At 49.0% G+C, this 17,822-nt stretch overlaps 2 protein-coding genes across 4 annotated transcripts in view; one reads left to right on the top strand and one right to left on the bottom strand.

The window, feature by feature from the left end:
- Positions 1–581: 581 nt before the first annotated feature.
- Positions 582–8,643, top strand: AVPI1 (arginine vasopressin induced 1). 3 transcript variants are annotated; one of them, XM_029932324.1, is made up of 3 exons: positions 582–732; positions 6,759–7,087; positions 8,030–8,117. In XM_029932324.1, exons 2-3 carry the CDS (start codon positions 6,769–6,771, stop codon positions 8,104–8,106), a joined length of 396 nt encoding a protein of 131 aa, XP_029788184.1. In that variant the 5' UTR covers positions 582–732; positions 6,759–6,768; the 3' UTR covers positions 8,107–8,117. The 3 variants fall into 3 exon arrangements, with proteins under 3 accessions (XP_029788184.1, XP_029788182.1, XP_029788183.1); XM_029932322.1 differs by having other exon boundaries at positions 591–732; positions 6,759–7,055; positions 8,030–8,643; XM_029932323.1 differs by lacking the exon at positions 582–732 and adding an exon at positions 750–1,096 and having other exon boundaries at positions 6,759–7,055; positions 8,030–8,643.
- Positions 8,644–9,665: 1,022 nt separating this feature from the next.
- PI4K2A (phosphatidylinositol 4-kinase type 2 alpha) overlaps positions 9,666–17,822 on the bottom strand; it is a 31,994-nt gene continuing 23,837 nt past the window's right edge. The window contains exons 8-9 of the mRNA XM_029932321.1: positions 17,732–17,791; positions 9,666–12,144 (exon numbers count right to left, since the gene is read on the bottom strand). Of these exons, the coding sequence (XP_029788181.1) occupies positions 11,983–12,144; positions 17,732–17,791 (222 nt within the window). The 3' untranslated portion in view covers positions 9,666–11,982. The remainder of the gene's footprint in view (positions 12,145–17,731; positions 17,792–17,822) is intronic.

Genomic DNA, 17,822 nt, shown 5'->3' with positions numbered 1-17,822 from the left:
ATGGACTGACCGTTGTCGAATGAATGTATACAACCTTCCTAACACTGTCATTTAGGTAACTGGCCCAAAGTTGCACAGATGATGTAATATTCGAACCTACGACCTTCTAGCTTTGAAGCTCAAGGTCTGACCATCCCTTCCTTTCCCTCAAAGCTGGAGCCAGAAGACAGTGGTCTGTCTGGGAGGTGAATTTAAGGAACTGCAGATCTGTTTGCAGAGGGCCACACACTGCAAGGAGTACAGCGCCCTGCGCGCTGGCCTCGGGCCCAGGAGAGGGGGCACCCATCACGTGTACCCTGCTGGGCTCGCAGCCGCCGCACCCCGAGGCTGGAATGCGGCCCCGCCCCGCTCCCGCGCCAGCAAAACCGCGCTCTCCCAGGGGACTGACGTCAATGAAGGGGACGCCTCCGGGCATCGCGCTAGGGCGGCCGAGGGCGGAGGGAAGGGGCCCCGACGGACACGCCCCCCTCGTCGCTACTCCGCTCCGATTGGACCCGGGGAATCTTCGCACTCAGGTTTCGGGGATGGCTAAGGGAAGGGGGCGGGGCCTGAACACGCCCCTCGCCGCTCTGTTGCTGATGATTGGCCCACAGAGTCTCCGCGTTCGATTTTGGAAGGTTCGCCCCGGAGCTCTTACCAAAGCTTGGCCGAGGATTGGCTCTTTCCCGGCTGGGGAGCGCTCTCTCCTGGGAGTCGAGGCTGTGACCTAGGTAGCCAGCCTTGGGCAGCCAGGTACGTAGGTTGGCGTCCCGGCTCGCGGTGCGGTAGGAACGGGCGGGCTGGCCATCAGAGCCCGGGTATCGCTGGGACCCGAACCCACAGGTTCACTTTAGGGCCCGGCGTTGTGCGAAGCGGCCACGTCTGAGCCCCGGGGGGCCAATCTGGGCCGGGGTAGTCGCCCAGCGATCTGGGCCAGGATATCCCCTCCCAAGCTCTCGCCCTATGGGCGAACGCCGCCCGGTCCTTCTGAGCACCTTCACAGCAGGAAGCGCAAAGCTACGCCCGCCCTTTCGAAAGGCCGTGAAGGGGTTGGGATGGGCACATCTTAGCCTGCCCGGTCCCGATTTGAGGTCTGTCGACGCTGCCTTTCAGCGTGGTGAGTAATCGCTCTAACTCCCCGCGAGGCCGCGGAGTGCTGAGGGCGCCGAGGCTGTCTTGGGAGATCTGACTTTTTTCGATCCCTCCGCCTTCCGAAACCTGCAGAAGCAGACAGCAGACTCTGTGAGGTTTCAGAGCCTCCTGGGTCGCTCCTTCCCCTGAAGACCTCGTCAGCCATCTGGCAGGAACAAAAATAACAGTGGTTGAGAGCCTGGGTGCTGGGGTCATACTACCTGGGTATATCATCAGCTATCTCCTGTTTGACTTTGGGCAAGTTACTTAACCTTTCTGAGCTCAGCTTTCTCACCTGTAAAATGGGTATAACCATAGTGCCCCCTCATAGAAATGAGAATTCAAGAGATTACCTATTTGAAAATGATGTTCTGTGCTTGACACGGAGCAAGCTGCCTCCATGGCAGCTGTGACTTAGAAGTCCACAGATGAATCCATCTCCCTATACCCTCTTTCCCCAAGAATGTAGTCCCCTTTTGAGGGAGTTTCAGGAGAATGAAAATGATTCTACACCATCTGGTTGTTAAACAGTCTTTCCCTTAACATCACTCATTCATGATGTAATGCACTGAGATGGATGCTTTCAGATACTTTTATCTCCTGTTTTCCCTTCAGGGTTATTTATTCTCACTCTTCTCACTATTTTGTTTTTTGTGGGGTTTTTTTTGTTTTGTTTTAAGGAAGGAATTGGGTCCTCTGATAATTTTATTTTCTTTTTTTATGGTTTTTATTTATTTTTGAGAGACAGAGAGAGACAATGCAAGAAGGGGAGGGTCAGAGAGAGAGGGAGACACAGAATCTGAAGCAGGCTGCAGGCTCTGAGCCAGCTGTCAGCACAGAGCCCGACGCGGGACTCGAACCCACGAACCATGAGATCATTACCTGAGCCGAAGCCGGAAGCTTAACTGACTGAGCCACCCAGGCGCCCCCTCTTCTCACTATTTTGATGATGAGCAAAATGAAGCAGGGGAAACTGGCTTGCTAGCATCTCTCGGTTATCAGTGGCATGGCCAGAATTCACGGTTTTTGAAACGTTGAAAATAGTTATTGCTAGATCTAGAGTTTCTTTCCCAGTTATATCTGAGAACTAGCCTGCAGGTAGATCCCCGTTCCTTTCTCCACATCCACATTAGATCTGGGGACCACCGTGGGCAGTTCTCTCAGGCATTCCTGCCCGGGGCTAGGCCCTAAAGTGCGCGGGGCTCACACTGCCATGTGGACTGGACCTCCCACTGGAAGTGCCACCAATTTTGGCAGCTGTGCAGTGGCAGGGCCACAAGTGTTGATTTGGGCCTTGGGCCAGAGCCTCCAGTCCTTTTTCCAAGAGGCCCCTTGCCTCCAATTACAGATTATTACCACCACCAGGGTTATCTGGAGGAGGTAAGCTGGGTGTGGAAGCAGTTGCCACCCGGCTGACGCGAAGTGTGCTCTGCCTCTCGTGGGTGCTGTGCCTCCCTGAGCCTAGTCAGATTAGACTGAGCTTCATACACTACAAAGGATGCTAAGCTCTGCACTATATATATTGCAACTTCATTGCATGGTGAGTCACTCCTTAAATATATTTCTTTGTTAGAGCTCTCTAGTTCATTTATTGCCTATTTCAAAACAAGTTGAACTTTGTCATTTTCAACATTTGGTATTTACTTTGGGGTTCATTTTAAAGCTAGTTTGTGTCAAATTGAAGCATTTTGCAATGAGTTTTTACTCCTTTGCTCATAGACCCATGTTTATATTCTTTCATGTCAACTCCGGAATGAAAGATCCGTTTATAATCTTTTAATAGCCCTGTGCAGTGTCATTTTCCAGTTTAGAAAACTACCATTGTTCAATTATACACTCCTGGATTCAGCTCTTATCCAAGAAATTAGGGGGGGAAATAACACATTTAATAAGATAGGAAATCTTTTTCTGGGGAGGCTGGCTGGCTCAGTCAGTAGAGCATGCCACTCTTGATCTCGGGGTTGAAAGTTTGAGCCCCACATTGGGTGAGATTACTTAAGAGATTACTTAAAAAAATAAAACCTTCGGGGTGCCTGGGTGGCTTATTTGACTAAGTGTCGAGCTCTTGACTTCAGCTCAGTTCATGGTCTTATGGTTCCTGAGATCAAGCCCCACATCTGGCTCTGGACTGACACTGCTGAGCCTGCTTGAGATCCTCTCTCTCCCTCTCTCTCTGCCCCTCCCTCGCTCATGCTCTCTCTCTCTCTCTCTTTCAAAATAAATAAAAATAGACTTAAAACAAAAGAGAGGTTAGGATTTCTTTGAAAAATAAAATCTTTAAAAAATAATAAAAGTAGGAGTACCTGGGTGGCTCAGTCAGTGAAGCATGTAAGTAAGAATAAAATCTTTAAAAAGGTTCCTTTTGATAATTAAAAGTGTTCTGGTTCCGTTTTCCCGAAGTTTGCACGTAATGGTATGTGAAATCCACTGAATTTTATTCCCAGTCTCACTGCCGGCTGAATCCCAGGGTGGGAGACTGAACCAAGAGTGAGGATCTCAAAATCTGGAGGTGCCATGACCCCCCACCCCAAGGGTATGGTTGAAGCTGCAGGGCCCAGACTCACCCAGATGGTTTGTTGGTGAGTGTGTTACTCACTGTAACTTGGAGGCTAGAGGCTGAAGGCAGGGCCTTGTAGCCCTTGTAGCCTGGCAGATGTGGCTGTGCCAATCCAGGAAGTCAGGCTCCAAGCCATCCCCAAGGCAGCCGCTGCTACGTGATCCTGTTGCCATTCTCCCTGAAGGGAGGGTGAGAGGCCTGAGTCTGAGAGAAGCAGTATCACCCTTGTCCCACTACCCAGACCGGGCTTGGCCAGAGGCACCCTAGGTCACTGGAATGCTTTACAGCAGCGATTTCTCTGTTTTCTCCCACGCCCTAACCCCACATCCCACAGCAGCAAAAGTGTCTTGTCTCCACTGAAGATTGAGGAGGGCAGAAAGGGGGAACTATTGGTTGGGGGAACTTCCTGGCAGCTAGTTAGCCTTGGCAGACCAGCAAACCCAATTGCTGCTTCCGTACAGACCTAGCTCCCTCGGAATCACGGACTCTGCACACGCCCTCTGACAGCATAAGCATCATCCTGTTCTTCCTACAGATGTAGAGGGAAACAGAGGCCCCTGAAGGTGATGTGACGTGTCTGAGGCCCCTCGGCCGCCAAGTGGCAGAACTAGGGCTCAGACATGGTCCTCTGACTCATGAGCCAGTACTCTGTGCGCTGGGCTGGGTTGCAGTTCCAGATTTCTTTTGTGCGAGCTGGGGATCTTCCTCTTGAGAGTGCCTCGGGGTCAAGGCTAGAACAGCTGGTCACACAGTAAACAGCTCTGACGTTAATGAAAAGATTAAAATAAATTTTGCAACCCCACCCCTGCCTCGTGTGTATGTATTCATCGTTCTTCTTTTCCCCCTGGAGGTTTCCTCCTTTGTGAATCAGGTAAGAACAGTGAAACACCCGCACAGAGTGCTGGGAAGACATATGCTCTGAGCGGCTTGGCTGTGAAGGCAGCTGTGGCTTTCCAACACGGTGGCAGCCCACTTACGCCAGGTCCTGGCCTTGCCTGAGCCACTGGCATTTCATCTATATCTCAGCTTCCCTTGCCCCTCTGTGCGCTGCGATGAGTTGAGGGTTAACAGCACCCGATTCCTAGAACCATTTTGAGGATGAAATGATACCATGCATATAGCCACATTGCCTGGTGCAGAGTAAATGCCCATAGTTAGCTTGTTTATTAATCAGCCTGACAGTGTTACATGGTGACTGTTGATTTCTGGTCATGGTGTATTTTTATCATCCAGCTCAGGGGATTTAATTACCACACATACCAGGTTGTTAACCGGATTCCATAATAGTGCCCAAGAAGAGATCCATTTTAAAATTCCCATTTCCAGATAAAAAGCACAATTTTTATTAAGTTAATTTACCTGAAAGTCTTCTGCAGATTTTAGTTATTATACCTTTTGAGGAGAGTGGGGTTCTAATAGGAAGCTTAGACACTGGGACGGGGGAGTGTGGAAATTACTGGACTGAGGAGGGTGGCTGTTGAGGTGAGGAGAAGGCCAGGAAAAGTGGGGGCCAGTTACATTTGAGGAGTCTACACGGGTGGAGAGATGGTTCACACTCTCAGGAGAATAAAGGCAGGTGAGTCGGCCATTCTACAAGCAGGCTGCGCACCAGAAGCTGGGAACACTTTCTTTATATGATTTCCATCTGTGTGGGTTTGTCACAGGGAGCATGGATGTTTTGTATGTAAATGTTTTAATTTTTGTTTCCCCACTTTTAAGCTGGTGTCAAAAGGGTGGTGGGTATTTCATTTATTTGGTTATCAGGTACCTGATACCACACTAGACTCATTCAATCCTTACAATAATCCTGGGAAGCGGTTATGAGCCCCATTTTACAGCTGAGCAAAGAGGCTCAGAGAGGTTGAGTAACTTGCCTAGGGTCACAGCTAGGAAGGTGGCAGGGCTGGGAATCAAAGGCCCAGTTTGTGTAGTACCAGAGTCCTTAGTCTTCCTGGTCTCTAGTGTTTTCCAATCTCATAACTAAACAAGGATAGGGTGTGTGAGCCTCTTCTGCCTTTATTATTCAAGGTAGAACGCTCTCGAACTGAGGAAGATCATTTCTCACTTCCTGCAAGGTGGGGGGAAGACATGGACATGAGCCTTCCTTTTAATTAAACTTTCTTCTAAGATTTCAGCCTCTGCCCATGGTTGTATATTCTAACCCTACAAGCTGCGTCTTGGTCCCTACGCTCCTCTCTGTGGCCTTTGGGACTACAGTTAGATCTGACTGGTCTGTTTCATACTGTCTCTAGGACTTGGTTTGTCTCTAGGGTCTTGGAAACAGGTGGGATGACTGTTCTCAGTTTTATAGACGGAAAAGCAGAATAGTAGAACTTTGAGCACTGTTCTTAACGCTGTCTTCACTCAGTCCTCACTGCAACTCAGGCAGGAACTGGTATAGTTGAGAAGCTTACACAGGAAGCCGCTGAGCCTGTGAGTGGCGGAGGTGGCTAGAAGCAGGATTCCAGCCTGGGTAGCCCAGCGTCATACCCCTTTCTCACTTCTGTGCTAAGAGCCTGGGCCTTGGCATCAGCGACATCTCAATTCTGTCCTTCAGTTTCTTCATTTGGGAAATGAGGGTACAGCCCTGACTGCATATGGCTGTCGTGCTGACACTTCCATGGTGTTAAGGGACTACGGCTCTTGTGGCGGTGCCCAATACATGTGAAACACTCGACACATTTCAGTGGCTGCTGGGTGTCCTGGGGCCTGCCTGGGCTTTAGAGCCACAGACCTGGGTTCTACTCCTGGCTCTGCACTTAACGCAAGGCTTCATGACCAGGGAAGGATCGTTTCAGCTGAGCTGCACTCCATCTGTACAGTGGGGATAAACAAGTCTTACTTGACCAGTTGTGGGGCCTCGTCAGTGAGATAATACACGTGTCGCACTCATAAGCACTTTATAATAAAGTCTGGCTATTATGCATATACTTTCCCCCAGGTGCCCTGGAGGTTGGAGTGATTTTAAGTCAAGACTTACTGCATGTTGGCCCCTAGAGAACAGGAACACCAGAAGCCCTTGTGTCCATCAGGACCCCAGGTTTGGGAAGGGCCTGCTGAGCTGACGTCTCTCTGTGCTTTCCTTCTCCAGAGCTCCCAGGATGGGAACCCCAGCGTCTGTGGTGAGCGAGCCGCCCCCTTGGCAGGCCCCGCCTGAGGCCCGGGGCCGCAAGCAGGCCACAGCCAACATCTTCCAGGATGTTGAGCTGCTGCAGATCCAGGGCCTGTTTCAGCGCAGTGGGGACCAGCTGGCCGAAGAGCGGGCACAGATCATCTGGGAGTGTGCAGGAGACCACCGTGTGGCAGAGGCCTTGAGGAGGCTGCGTAGGAAGAGGCCCCCCCGGCCAAAACCCCTGGGCCACTCACTGCACCACTGCAGCCGGCTCAGGTGGGTTCCTGGAACTGGAGGGCAGAGGGAAGGTGAGCCCCACGGATGCTCCTTCCACCATTTTCTGGGTGTATGACCTGGAGCTCCTGACTTGGCCTCACTCTAAAGTACCTGCCATGGGGGTGCTTTAAGGTCTACACAGTGCCTCCGAGTGTTGTTACTACTGGAGTTCTATAGGATCTAGTGAACTTCCACGGGAGGGAATGCCTGGGTCCTATCAGTGCCACCTCATTTTGCAGTGATTCTCAGCCAGGTGGGAGGGACTATTGTTTAGGAGGGAAAAAAATGTGTAGAACAGGTAACAATCAAAAGTAAACCTGCTTAAAATCTTGCCGGTGGGATTACAGAGAATATAGCGCAGGAGGGCTCGGTAGAGGCACTGAGAGTTAAAAATTGTTGAGGAACTTTAAACTTCCCCATGTCATCCCCCTCTTTGCCTAGGTCACTGACAGCCTGGGAACAGTGAGCCCCACAGGGCTGAGTGGAACCACACAGCCTAGCCTATCACTGGGAGTTATGCTCTGCCCTCCATTCTTCTTCCTTCTCGGGGCCCACAGTCAGAATATTAGAGCTGGACAGGTCTTCCGAGTCATCAGGTCCAAGGGAAGCAAATCAGCCTCTTGCTCATATGAACTCCAGCTGACTTGCAATCCCAAATTAAAACTGCTGAGGAGGATTCTTGGTTCCTCTAGTCTCGTATGGTGGCTAATGATGGCTGCCGCAAGTACAGCATGAAGCTGGAGAAAGGCTGAGTGTCACACACCCTGATCTAGTCCAGCTCTCTTTACAGAAAAGGAATCTGAAAGCTTTGAATGGTCTTTAGCAATCAGGGGGGCGGGGGGGCAGACGAGTCCAGAGTCCTTGTGTCATTTTGCCCCAAACAGTGTGTTTTACTAGTTCATGACCAAAGTCTCTTTAGCCCTCATTCTGTTCTTCCTGTTGATTTGGGCCTATCACACATTTGTTCCCTGCAGAATCCCCGAGCCCCGTGCCCCACTGGCCGACCAGCAGAGCGGCGCCACAGAGACACCCTCTGGCGATCAGTATCTGAACTCCAGGAGGACAAGTGGCAGGATCCGCCGGAACTGGAAGAAGCCAGGCCCCAACAGCTACCTCCATCAGATCAGACACTGATCCAGGGAAGAGGCTGGGAACAGCAGTAACTTCCTCAGGAATCAAAGGGACTTTCGCCAAAGGGCCCAGAAGGTGAAGAAGGAAGAGAAACTGGAGGCGGATGGCCCCACAGTGGTACATGGAAGATCACTACCACTGTCCTGCTCCATTCAGAACAGGACCAGAGGTGTCCCCTGAGCTCTGTGCCATGCGGGACCCACTCCTCACCAGAATGAGGAGAAACAGCGCCCATTCCTGCCTCAGCTCTTCCCACCTAACCGTATACTCGGGCTGCATGATATTCCCCTGGGAGTCCAGTGATGGGCACAGAGACTGAGCATCTCACCGCTCCTGCTGCCTAGCCTCCTGCTACTACTGCAACCCACGGTCCAGCTGCCTGCCCACACCCTGCCCCCCAGGCTAGCACAAGGAAACCGTGGCTTAAGTGGCAAAATAAAACCATTTGCATTAATAACAGTGTGAGTCTGTCACAGAAAGGGAGGCTCCTGCAGTGGACACTCTGGAGCCAGGGGTGAGGGCTTGCACTTACTGCAGTGCAGGGGTGTTCCCGGGAAGGAGAAAACAGGCCAGGCCTCCTTTTCCCCTGAGAGCAACACCCCAGGTCCCCTGTGCCAAAGCCTCCTTTGCCAGAGAGCAAAGGGAGCATCTCCGTGGGCAGTCCTGATCCACAGGAGAGAGGGCTCTTGGCCTTTCACCAGTTCTAGAAGGTGAAAGGCTATTCCAGTCAGCCTTGCATGGTGGGCAGTGAGCCTGCAAAGTCCTGGCTGCCAGCTCCTCAGCTGGCTTCCTTAGCCCCATGGGCCAACCATACTGAGATCTCAACAGCTGGACCAATCATTCTTGAGCCTCCAGCATTATGTGAGGTTCCCTGCAGCCTGATAACCTTTAAGGGGAGGATTTTTGACCACTCTCCTGGCTTCCGCTCAATAGCATATTATGTGCTCATGAGCACTCATTTCTGCTCCCCAGGCATCCTATCTGTCCCATTACCCACCGCTTAAAAAGACCCAGGGTTCAAAACACTTCATGCAGGCAGTGATGCGTGCACGGGACAGGCTGCCCTCTTGTGGCCAAGAAGAGAAGCTGAGTCCACAGTCCTCATCCCAAACCCTTAAGGCTAGATGATTTTGTTATTCAGATTTTTTCCAGCTTTTAGGAAGTACTCTATGCAAATACTGCATAATCCCTAGTAGAGAACTATCTCATAACAAAACATTAATATTTCTGCAACAAATACACTAAAAGGAAAACATCATGGTTACAAATAACTTCAATTCACATGAGTGTGGTTCAGGTCAGGTTTTGGTGTCAAATGAGTTAATGAAAAGACTGCAGGTTTCCGGAGCACTGTGGCCAGGAAATGAGGCCCTGTATACCTTAGGAGCTGTATCTCAGCAACTCCATGGAAACACATGGTTCTTTGTCCTTAAAACTGCATTCTACCTTGTCTTCCTTTCACCCAAGAAAACTAGACAAAAAAGGTCAGAATTGGACTTGTTATTCATACATTTGCATTGATTTAGATACATTACATACAAGTTCTACAGTGCGTTGGAAGAACACAGGCAGCAGCACCCTCCCAGCCCGGCCTCTCCTCCCTGACACGGGGACAGGGCCTGCGGCTGACAGAGGGCCCGGCTGTTCCGTGAGTGCCGCCCAGAGGCCTGCCCTGGCCCTTTGGGCTCCTGGCTCTCCCCAAGTCCACATTCAAGGCAACCTGAGTACAGGCTTCCGAAAGAATGGAAACATACCAGGAAAGGATGTCCCGTGCTCCTGCCTGCCAGAACTGGGAGCCCCCCCCCCGCTACGTCGGACCCAGTTCCTTCTCATCATAGAGCTGGTCTAGATGCGGGCAATCTGCAGACCTACTCAGCTGGGGGAAGCAGCCAGCCTCCTCTAAGCTCTCTCGACACCCAGGTGGGAAGCTTTACCAACAGGTCTGTGTAGGGAAGTATTTGGAGAGCCAATACACCTGGGTCCCTTATGGCCTCTCAGAGCCCTACAGTCTGGGAGGGCAGGCACTGTCACAAACATGATCCCCAAGGCTAGATTCCAGGCCAGCTGAATGAGATTGTCAGGATTAGGAGCTGTGCCTTCGTCCAGAGGGCATGCATCTCCAGCTCCCAGAGACTTCCTGTCAGCTGGGGGGTGGGGGGAAGGACCCTAGCACAAGCTGGCTCCTGGGGGCTGGGATGCATGGGACCAGCTTGGCCCAGCTGACGCGAGGGCTGCACACCTCTGCTCTGCCTCGTGGGCAGGGGGAGCTGGCCAAGCCGAGGGCACACAGCCACAGTCCTCGCTCCCTTTCTTTGGTTGTTTTTCAAACCTTCGAGATAGTTTCTTTCCAGGGCTGATTGACCAATCGCAGGGTGCCAGAATCTTAAAGTGTCCAGTAGCACAGACCTGCCCCTTAGCCAGCCGGCGCCCTCTCTACTCTCTCCTGAGGCCATTCTTTGCTTTGGTGTAGAAAGGGCTAGGACACCTGGCAAGGGGGACGGCTGAGGGGAAGAGACATGGAAGCAGGAAGATGCACGTTGAGCTGGGCAGGCGTGAGGGGACAGTTCGAAGGCCCTTCTCCTTTGGGCCCTGCCTTTCTCAAGAAGCCATGAAAAATGTGGCCTAGAACAAGAAGTCAGGGAGCAAAGGGAAGCTGCCAACTAGGAAGAGAATATGAGTCCTGTTACCTTCACCAAGGAGCAGCGGTGGCAGATTAAAAGAAGTCCAGGGACCTAATATCTTGTCCTCTCTTAGGAGCTGAGATGCACCCCAGAATCCTCATTGAGACCCATTCTAGAACCCAGAACTGAACCTCTGGGGGAAAAGTGTTGAGAAAAAAATATCTAAAACAACAGAAACAAATTAGGAGACTGAGGGAGTCTGTCACCAGGACTCAGGAAGCAAGGCTGGGATGTTTGCCCCCAGACCAGTTACACCCCGCAAGTACTCAGGTCAAACGGATGACTTGTGCACACGGAGGGGAGGGGTGAGGGGGGCGCTTCCGCCCTCTTGCCTTTGCCTGAATGCTGGGCAAACTGGAAGCCTGGACCAGAGACGCCACATCCCTGGAAGGGCAGAGAGCAGAGCCAACCTCTGCGATCAAATGCAGAACCATTAAGAGTTCTGGAGCAAAAGCGTCCCCGCCATGAGAACTGGGTTGGGAGGGTTTCAGTCAGCCTATTGCACTGGTGGGAGAAGGGGAAAAAAAACCTGGCAAAAAGCCCAAAGGAAAGGTGTGGCTTCTGTGTGTCCCAACTGGTGAGTCCCCCAGCTGCCTTCTGAATCACCCAGCTTCCTTGGTCCATGGGAGTAAGGAACTGCGAGGCACCTGAGTGTCTGGGTCCATGCAAATTTAGATCTGGATCAGAGGTTTCTGACCTGAGAGGATCTGGGATTCTGCCTGGGTTTTGCTACTAATATTTAAATGTGTATTTGTCTGTCTGTTTTCTGATGCAGAATATAATGAGGAATTGCCACAGAGCAGGGTGTCAGGGAGGGAAGGGAATTTCCCAGCCTGCCCCAGGGGATGCTGGAAGGGAGATGCTCCTTCTGGGGCATCTGGACTACCTACACGGAGGCTCCAGCCCTCCCTAGCACTCAGAAGGGCCCACCAGCACACAATGTCCCTCTGATTGTGCTTCTCCCTGTGCTTGGGAAAGCCCTAAGGTGGGTGACGAGCAGAGAAGGGCCCTCAAGGGCACTGCTCTCCACTGGCTTCTCAGGCTTTCCTGCAACCCACCCCCAGGCTTCCTCCCAGCCCAAGTCTCGAACAGTAGGTCTCTGTAAGCCTCTCGGGCTACCACCACGAAAAGAAGGGCTTCCGACTCTGAAAGCTCTGTGTGTAGGACTCGCTGGAAGACCGCTGGTGTGAACGGGCCGTCTCGACAATCACGGGTGGCATCTGGACAAGGTGCAGGGGACTCTTGTTGTCTTTCAGGGCCTGGGTCAGATTTAGGATCTGCAGTAGGAAAAACAAGATTGGTGAGGAGAAGACCGAGGCAGCCTGGTCTGCCTCTGAAGGAGGACCTGCTGGTAGAGTACTCCCATAAATCAATACAAAAATAAACAACACATAAATGGAAAGTTATACATAATAGGGTTAATTCCAGAAGAAGGAATATAAGTGAGCAAAATGCAGAAAATAGAAGCCTCTCCAGTTATTTAAAAAATACAAATTAAAACAAAGACCTCCCACTTCCCCCCCTCCCATTAGTAAGGATACAGGAAGAAGAAGCTGTCTCCGAGGGGCGGACAGTTCAGAGCCAGGCTGTGGGGCTGGACCCTGGGCCAGTTTTTCAGAAAGGCAAGCGGACAATAAAGGCTTAAAAGTGAACAGGCCCTCTGACTCAGCAATTCCACTTTTAGGAACTAAAGAAATAATCATGGATATGCACAAAACACTTAGCTTCAACTAATACAATGAGGTATTGTTTTTCAACAGTGAAAATGGTATCCATGCCTCTGAGTATGGCAACAGTTAATAATGTAAGGGATAAGAAACCGTAGTTAAAAGACAGATTGTTATCGGTATGGAAAGCTGATCACAGTATCATTAGATGGAAAAGGACAGAGATGGGAGCCAGTATTATAATGTAAAGACTCTACCTTCATTTTGTAAATTCTATCTTCCTATCTACCTATCTGCAGAGAAAAAAATTCTGGAACTTGGCAGCAATTATCTTTGAGTCAAGGAATTATAGGTGATTTTTATTTGTTCATGGTTGTTTATACTTATTTTCTGATTTTCCTACAAAGACCATATATTTTGAAAAACACCAACATTTCAGTTGTCTTCTCCCTCTACTGCTATCTTTTTTTTTTCAAGGTTATTTATTTATTTTGAGAGCACTCGGGGGAGGGGCAGAGGGAGAGAGAGTCCCTAGCAGAGCCCAGCATGAGTCTTGATCTCACAAACCATGAGATCATGATCCGAGCAAAGATCAAGAGTTGGACACAACTGACTAAGCCACCCAGGCACCCCTAATGCTGTCTCTTTATCATCGTTTTTGTGAGGTTTTTTTGAGTAAAGTTTTTACTTTGGAATACTTTTAGACTTACAGAGAAGTTACAAAGATAGTAGGGTTCCTGTACACCACTTACCAGTTACTCCTAACTTTTTAAAAAATTTTTAATGTTTTATTTTATTTTTGAGACAGAGACAGCATGAGCAGGGGAAGGTCAGAGAGAGAGGGAGACACAGAATCCGAAGACAGGTTCCAGGCTCTGAGCTGGCAGCACAGAGCCTGATGTAGGGCTCAAACCCATGAAACCTGAGATCATGACCTGAGCTGAAGTCAGACGCTTAACTGATTGAGCCACGCAGGCGGCCCCCCTCCTAACTTTAAAATTTTATATAAGTATGGCACATTTACCAAAACTAAGAAATTAACAGTGGAACATTACTATTAACCAAACACCAGGCTTAATTTGGATTTCATTAGCTTTTCTTTGATTTCAGGATCCCATTCATGATAGCTCTTTACCAACTTTCATCTGTATTTTACAGATATTTCAGAAATGTGTCCATAGGAACACGTCTTTCAGAATTAGAATCACCACGATTTATCTTCTCTCATAGGAGAGTACAAAACTGGAAGCAGTCCAATAATAGCTTGCTTGCTTTCTTTCTAAAACAGTTTCTTTTTTTTAAGATTTTATTTATGGGGTGCCTGGGTGGCTTAGTTGGTTAAGTGACTGACTCTTGATTTCCACTCAGGTTGTGATCATGAGTTTAAGCCCTGCATTGGGCTCTGCACTGATAGTGCGGAGCCTGCTTGGGATTCTCTTTCTTTCTGCCCCTTCCCTGCTCATACACTCTCTCTCAAGATAAATAAAATCTTAAAAATAAATTTTAAAAATCTTAAAATTTATTTTTAAGATTTAATTTTAAGTTTATTTATTCTGAGAAGAGAGAGGGAGTGGGAGGGGGTGGAGCAGAAAGAGAGGGTAAGAGAATCCCAAGCAGGCTCCACACTGCCAGCACAGAGCCCAATTGTGGGGCTTGAACTCACAAACTGTGAGATCATGACCTGAGCTGAAATCAAGACACACACACACAAGTCAGATGCTCAACCAACTGAGGCACCTAGGAGACCCTTAAGATTTTATTTTTAAGTATGGGGCACCTGAGTGGCTCAGTTGGTTGACTGCCCAACTCCTGATTTCAGCTCAGGTCACCATCCCAGGGTAGTGGATGAAGCCCTGCATCAGGCTCTATGCCGGGCATGGAGCCTGCTTAAGAGTCTCTCTCCCTCTGCCCCTCTCCCCTGCTCACACACTGTCTCTCTAAAAAATTTTAAAAAATAAAGGGGCGCTTGGGTGGCTCAGTCAGTTGGGTGGCCTACTTTGGCTCAGGTCATGATCTGGTGGTTCACGAGTTCAAATCCCACACTGGGCTCTGTGCTCAGAGCCTGGAGCCTGCTTCAGATTCTGGGTTTCCATCTCTCTCTGACACTCCCCTGTTCATGCTCTGTCTCTGTCAAAAGTAAATAAATAAAACATTTCCAAAAACTTTTTAATAAAAACTAAAAATAATTTTAAAAAAGATTTTATTTTTAAGTAATCTCCACACCCAATATGGGACCTGAACTCACAACCCCAAGATCAAGAGTCACATATTGTTCTATCAACTGAGCCAGCCAGACACCTCTATGATAGCCTTCTTTAAACTGCCAGATATTGAAGATTTTCACAGCCAGGCCACAGACAGAGGGGAGGGTAAGCAAGGCTGCACCCTCAAATCACAAAGACACATAGCCTTCAAGCCACAAATATCCCTGGACTGCAAACACTGCCCATAAAGAGGCAGAGAAACCCCTGAAACAGAGGTGAGAGGTCAGAAGTGGATCCTATCCGTAATTAATTATTTTTTACTTCATTGTTTTAGTATCTGTGAGCGTCCTCCACTGCTTCAAAAGCCTTGAGCACAAACTCAGGGTAGAGAATGAAAAGGAGGTTCAAACGGAATTGGAGTGAATTAAGTTTATTTTATTTGGGGAGGCAAGGGGCAGAGAGAGAGCGAGAGAATCCCAAGCAGACTCCATGCTGTCGGCACAGAGCCCAGCAAGGGGATTGACCCCATGAACCATGAGATCATGACCTGAACCAAAATCAAGAGTCGGACGCTTAACTCACTGAGCCCCCCAGGCACCCCAAGAAACAAGAGGATTTTAAACCTCCCCTGGCTGGTTCTCCCTGTGCCTCCCCTCTGGGTCTACAGGTTACAAGCTGCCTTTCAGGTATGCTGAAGTTATTTGGGCTAAAATGTCAAATTATCTACAACAAACTAAATCAAAAGATTTGGCCAAAAATAAAATATATCAATCTTTCTATATAGGGAGAGACAAACTATTAAAGAGAGAAATTATATATATTTGTAGAGATAAATTATTACTCAGATAGAGATACTAGCAAACAGATAGAGAGATAAAGCAAACATGGCTATCTAAATATAAGTGGTGAATCTAGGAGAAGATCCTACTTTACTGAGGTTTGAAATTCTTCAAGTTAAAAAGTTGATGAGAAATTGATAGCACATGTGAAAGTGCTATTTAAAGAGGCTTCCCCTCAGACCCTGCACTCTAACATCTGGTGCAAAGTCTTCATTTTGAGTAACAACGGGCACCCAACTCCGTCTCTAGGAATTCTTTACTCTTCCCCTTCGGCTTAGGGCCCTCATGCAGGCAGTCTGTGGTGAGGGCTCAGGTAGGGAGAGGGCTGTGGCAAGTCAGATTTCTGTAAGCCAGAGGCCGTTTGCCTTGGTGTATGACCGGTAAGCAAGGAGGGATGTGACTGATACGTTGGCCACGTATCACCTACCTGCTGAAAGGAGCGAGATGCTCATGGAAACTTACAGCATTGAGAGGGAGGCACTCTAAGTCATAGGAGGCCAAAGGGCCCTCAAAGGACATTAAGAGCACAAGACAGGGAGAAAGATAAAATTGTACTCTCTCACCCCTGTTTTGCCACTCTAGACAACGGCCCTGACTGGATATGGTGAGAAAGGGGTTGCTACGGTTTTGGCAAGGGACTGAGCTGGAAAGGGATTAGAGAACAGAGTATAATAGGGACAGAGGCGCAGCCTCCATAAGTTTGAGAAGTTCATTCCTTTATGCGGAGTTCCACAATACCACAGTACATCATGTGGCTTTGAAGGTTTCCAAAAACTCTGCCAGCTTAACTGGCCCTTACATTATTTGGGAAATGCAGGAAGACCACATCACTGGTATCCAGCAGCCAGAACAGCTGCAGCTCTGAAAACCTCTGTGCACCCCACTTCCAAGGAAACGTGAACTCAGTAAGCCCAAGAGCTGCTCTCACTGGAAGCCTTTACCTAAACAGTAGGAAGAGGCAAATGCCTAAGTATGACTGGAAAGACCTTCCTGACCTTTAAAGATGGGAGAACCTACCTTTTCTGCACGCAAAATATAATCAAAACCACTAACACATACGGATTACTTCAATACACCAGGTACTACTCCAAGCCACTGACCTCATAATAACCCTATGAGATAGGAGCCATTATCAACCCCATGTTACATATGGACAAACTAAAAGAAGGAGAGATTAAGCAACTTCTCCAAGACCGCACAGCCAATAAATAAGAGTCAGGATTCAAACACGGGCACTGTGTCCACTAGGTCGTCCCACTATGCCATCCCAGATCTCCTTTAAAAGACTTTAAGGAGGCGCCTGGGCAGCTCAGTCAGTTAAGCATCTGACTCGATATTCACTCAGGTCATGGTTTGTGGGTTCGAGCCCCATGTCGGATTCCGCTCTGGGCGTGCAGACTACTTGGGATTCTTTCTCTCTGCCTCACTGACAAACATTCTCTCTCTGTCACAAAATAAATAAATAAACATAAAAAAAAAAGAAAACATCAAAGTGATAAACAGAATGTCAGTGCCCTAGAGAGTTCTAAAACAATTTTTCAGGCACAGTCTTTACTTTCAAAGACCAACAATTCCCTAGGGGTTTCCTTAGCTTCCTTTGAAGGTAAAGTAGAGAGAGAAGAAATGATACAACTAATAATGATAACAACAAAAAATAGAACCCCACCTGATACATGAGTGCTAACCACGTGCCAGGTAATTATTTTTACTAAGCACTTGATATGCATCCTTTGGCTAACTCTGCAAGAAATTATTATTGTCGCATTTTATAAACAAGAAAGCCAGGTTCTTGCCCAAGGTCACAGAGCTTGTCAGCAGTGAAGAAGCCAGAGGCTGGCTCTTAACCACCAAGACCTATGGCCTACCTTGAGCAACTTGAGGACAGGGACCGCTGGGTAAATTTACCAATGAACCAGCCAGCAACAGGCACAGAGCTGAGTGTGTAATAAATGCCTCACCAAGCACTGGACACCATGGAAGAAGTGGGAGATGTGAAGACGCTGCCTTTCCTCTCCCACGTGTTAAGCCAGAGTGACAAATATGTATGCCATAGACTAACAGGGGGCAAAACACAAGCTTCACACATTTACTCAACATGAGCATATAATCCTCCCAGAGAGATTCCAGGGGTGACAGCAGAAGTCCCAGGCTTACCTGTCCCCGCATGACGGCAATCTGCTTATGGAACTGCCCCCTGTCGAAACCAGGATCTTTCTGCAAAAGGGCAGGAGACAGAACCTTCGTG

The sequence above is a fragment of the Suricata suricatta genome, chromosome 2 (genome assembly GCF_006229205.1).
Source record: "Suricata suricatta isolate VVHF042 chromosome 2, meerkat_22Aug2017_6uvM2_HiC, whole genome shotgun sequence".
NCBI classification, from domain to species: Eukaryota; Metazoa; Chordata; class Mammalia; order Carnivora; family Herpestidae; genus Suricata; species Suricata suricatta.
Note: the sequence above shows the minus strand (reverse complement) of the source record. Positions and strands in the feature narration are given on the sequence as shown.

Bases quoted from the DNA above. Each gene is read 5' to 3' on its own strand.
- AVPI1 (XM_029932322.1), top strand. From the start codon at position 6,769: ATGGGAACCCCAGCGTCTGTGGTGAGCGAGCCGCCCCCTTGGCAGGCC. The intron at 7,056-8,029 runs GTGGGTTCCTGG...TGTTCCCTGCAG, and splicing joins CACCACTGCAGCCGGCTCAG to AATCCCCGAGCCCCGTGCCC.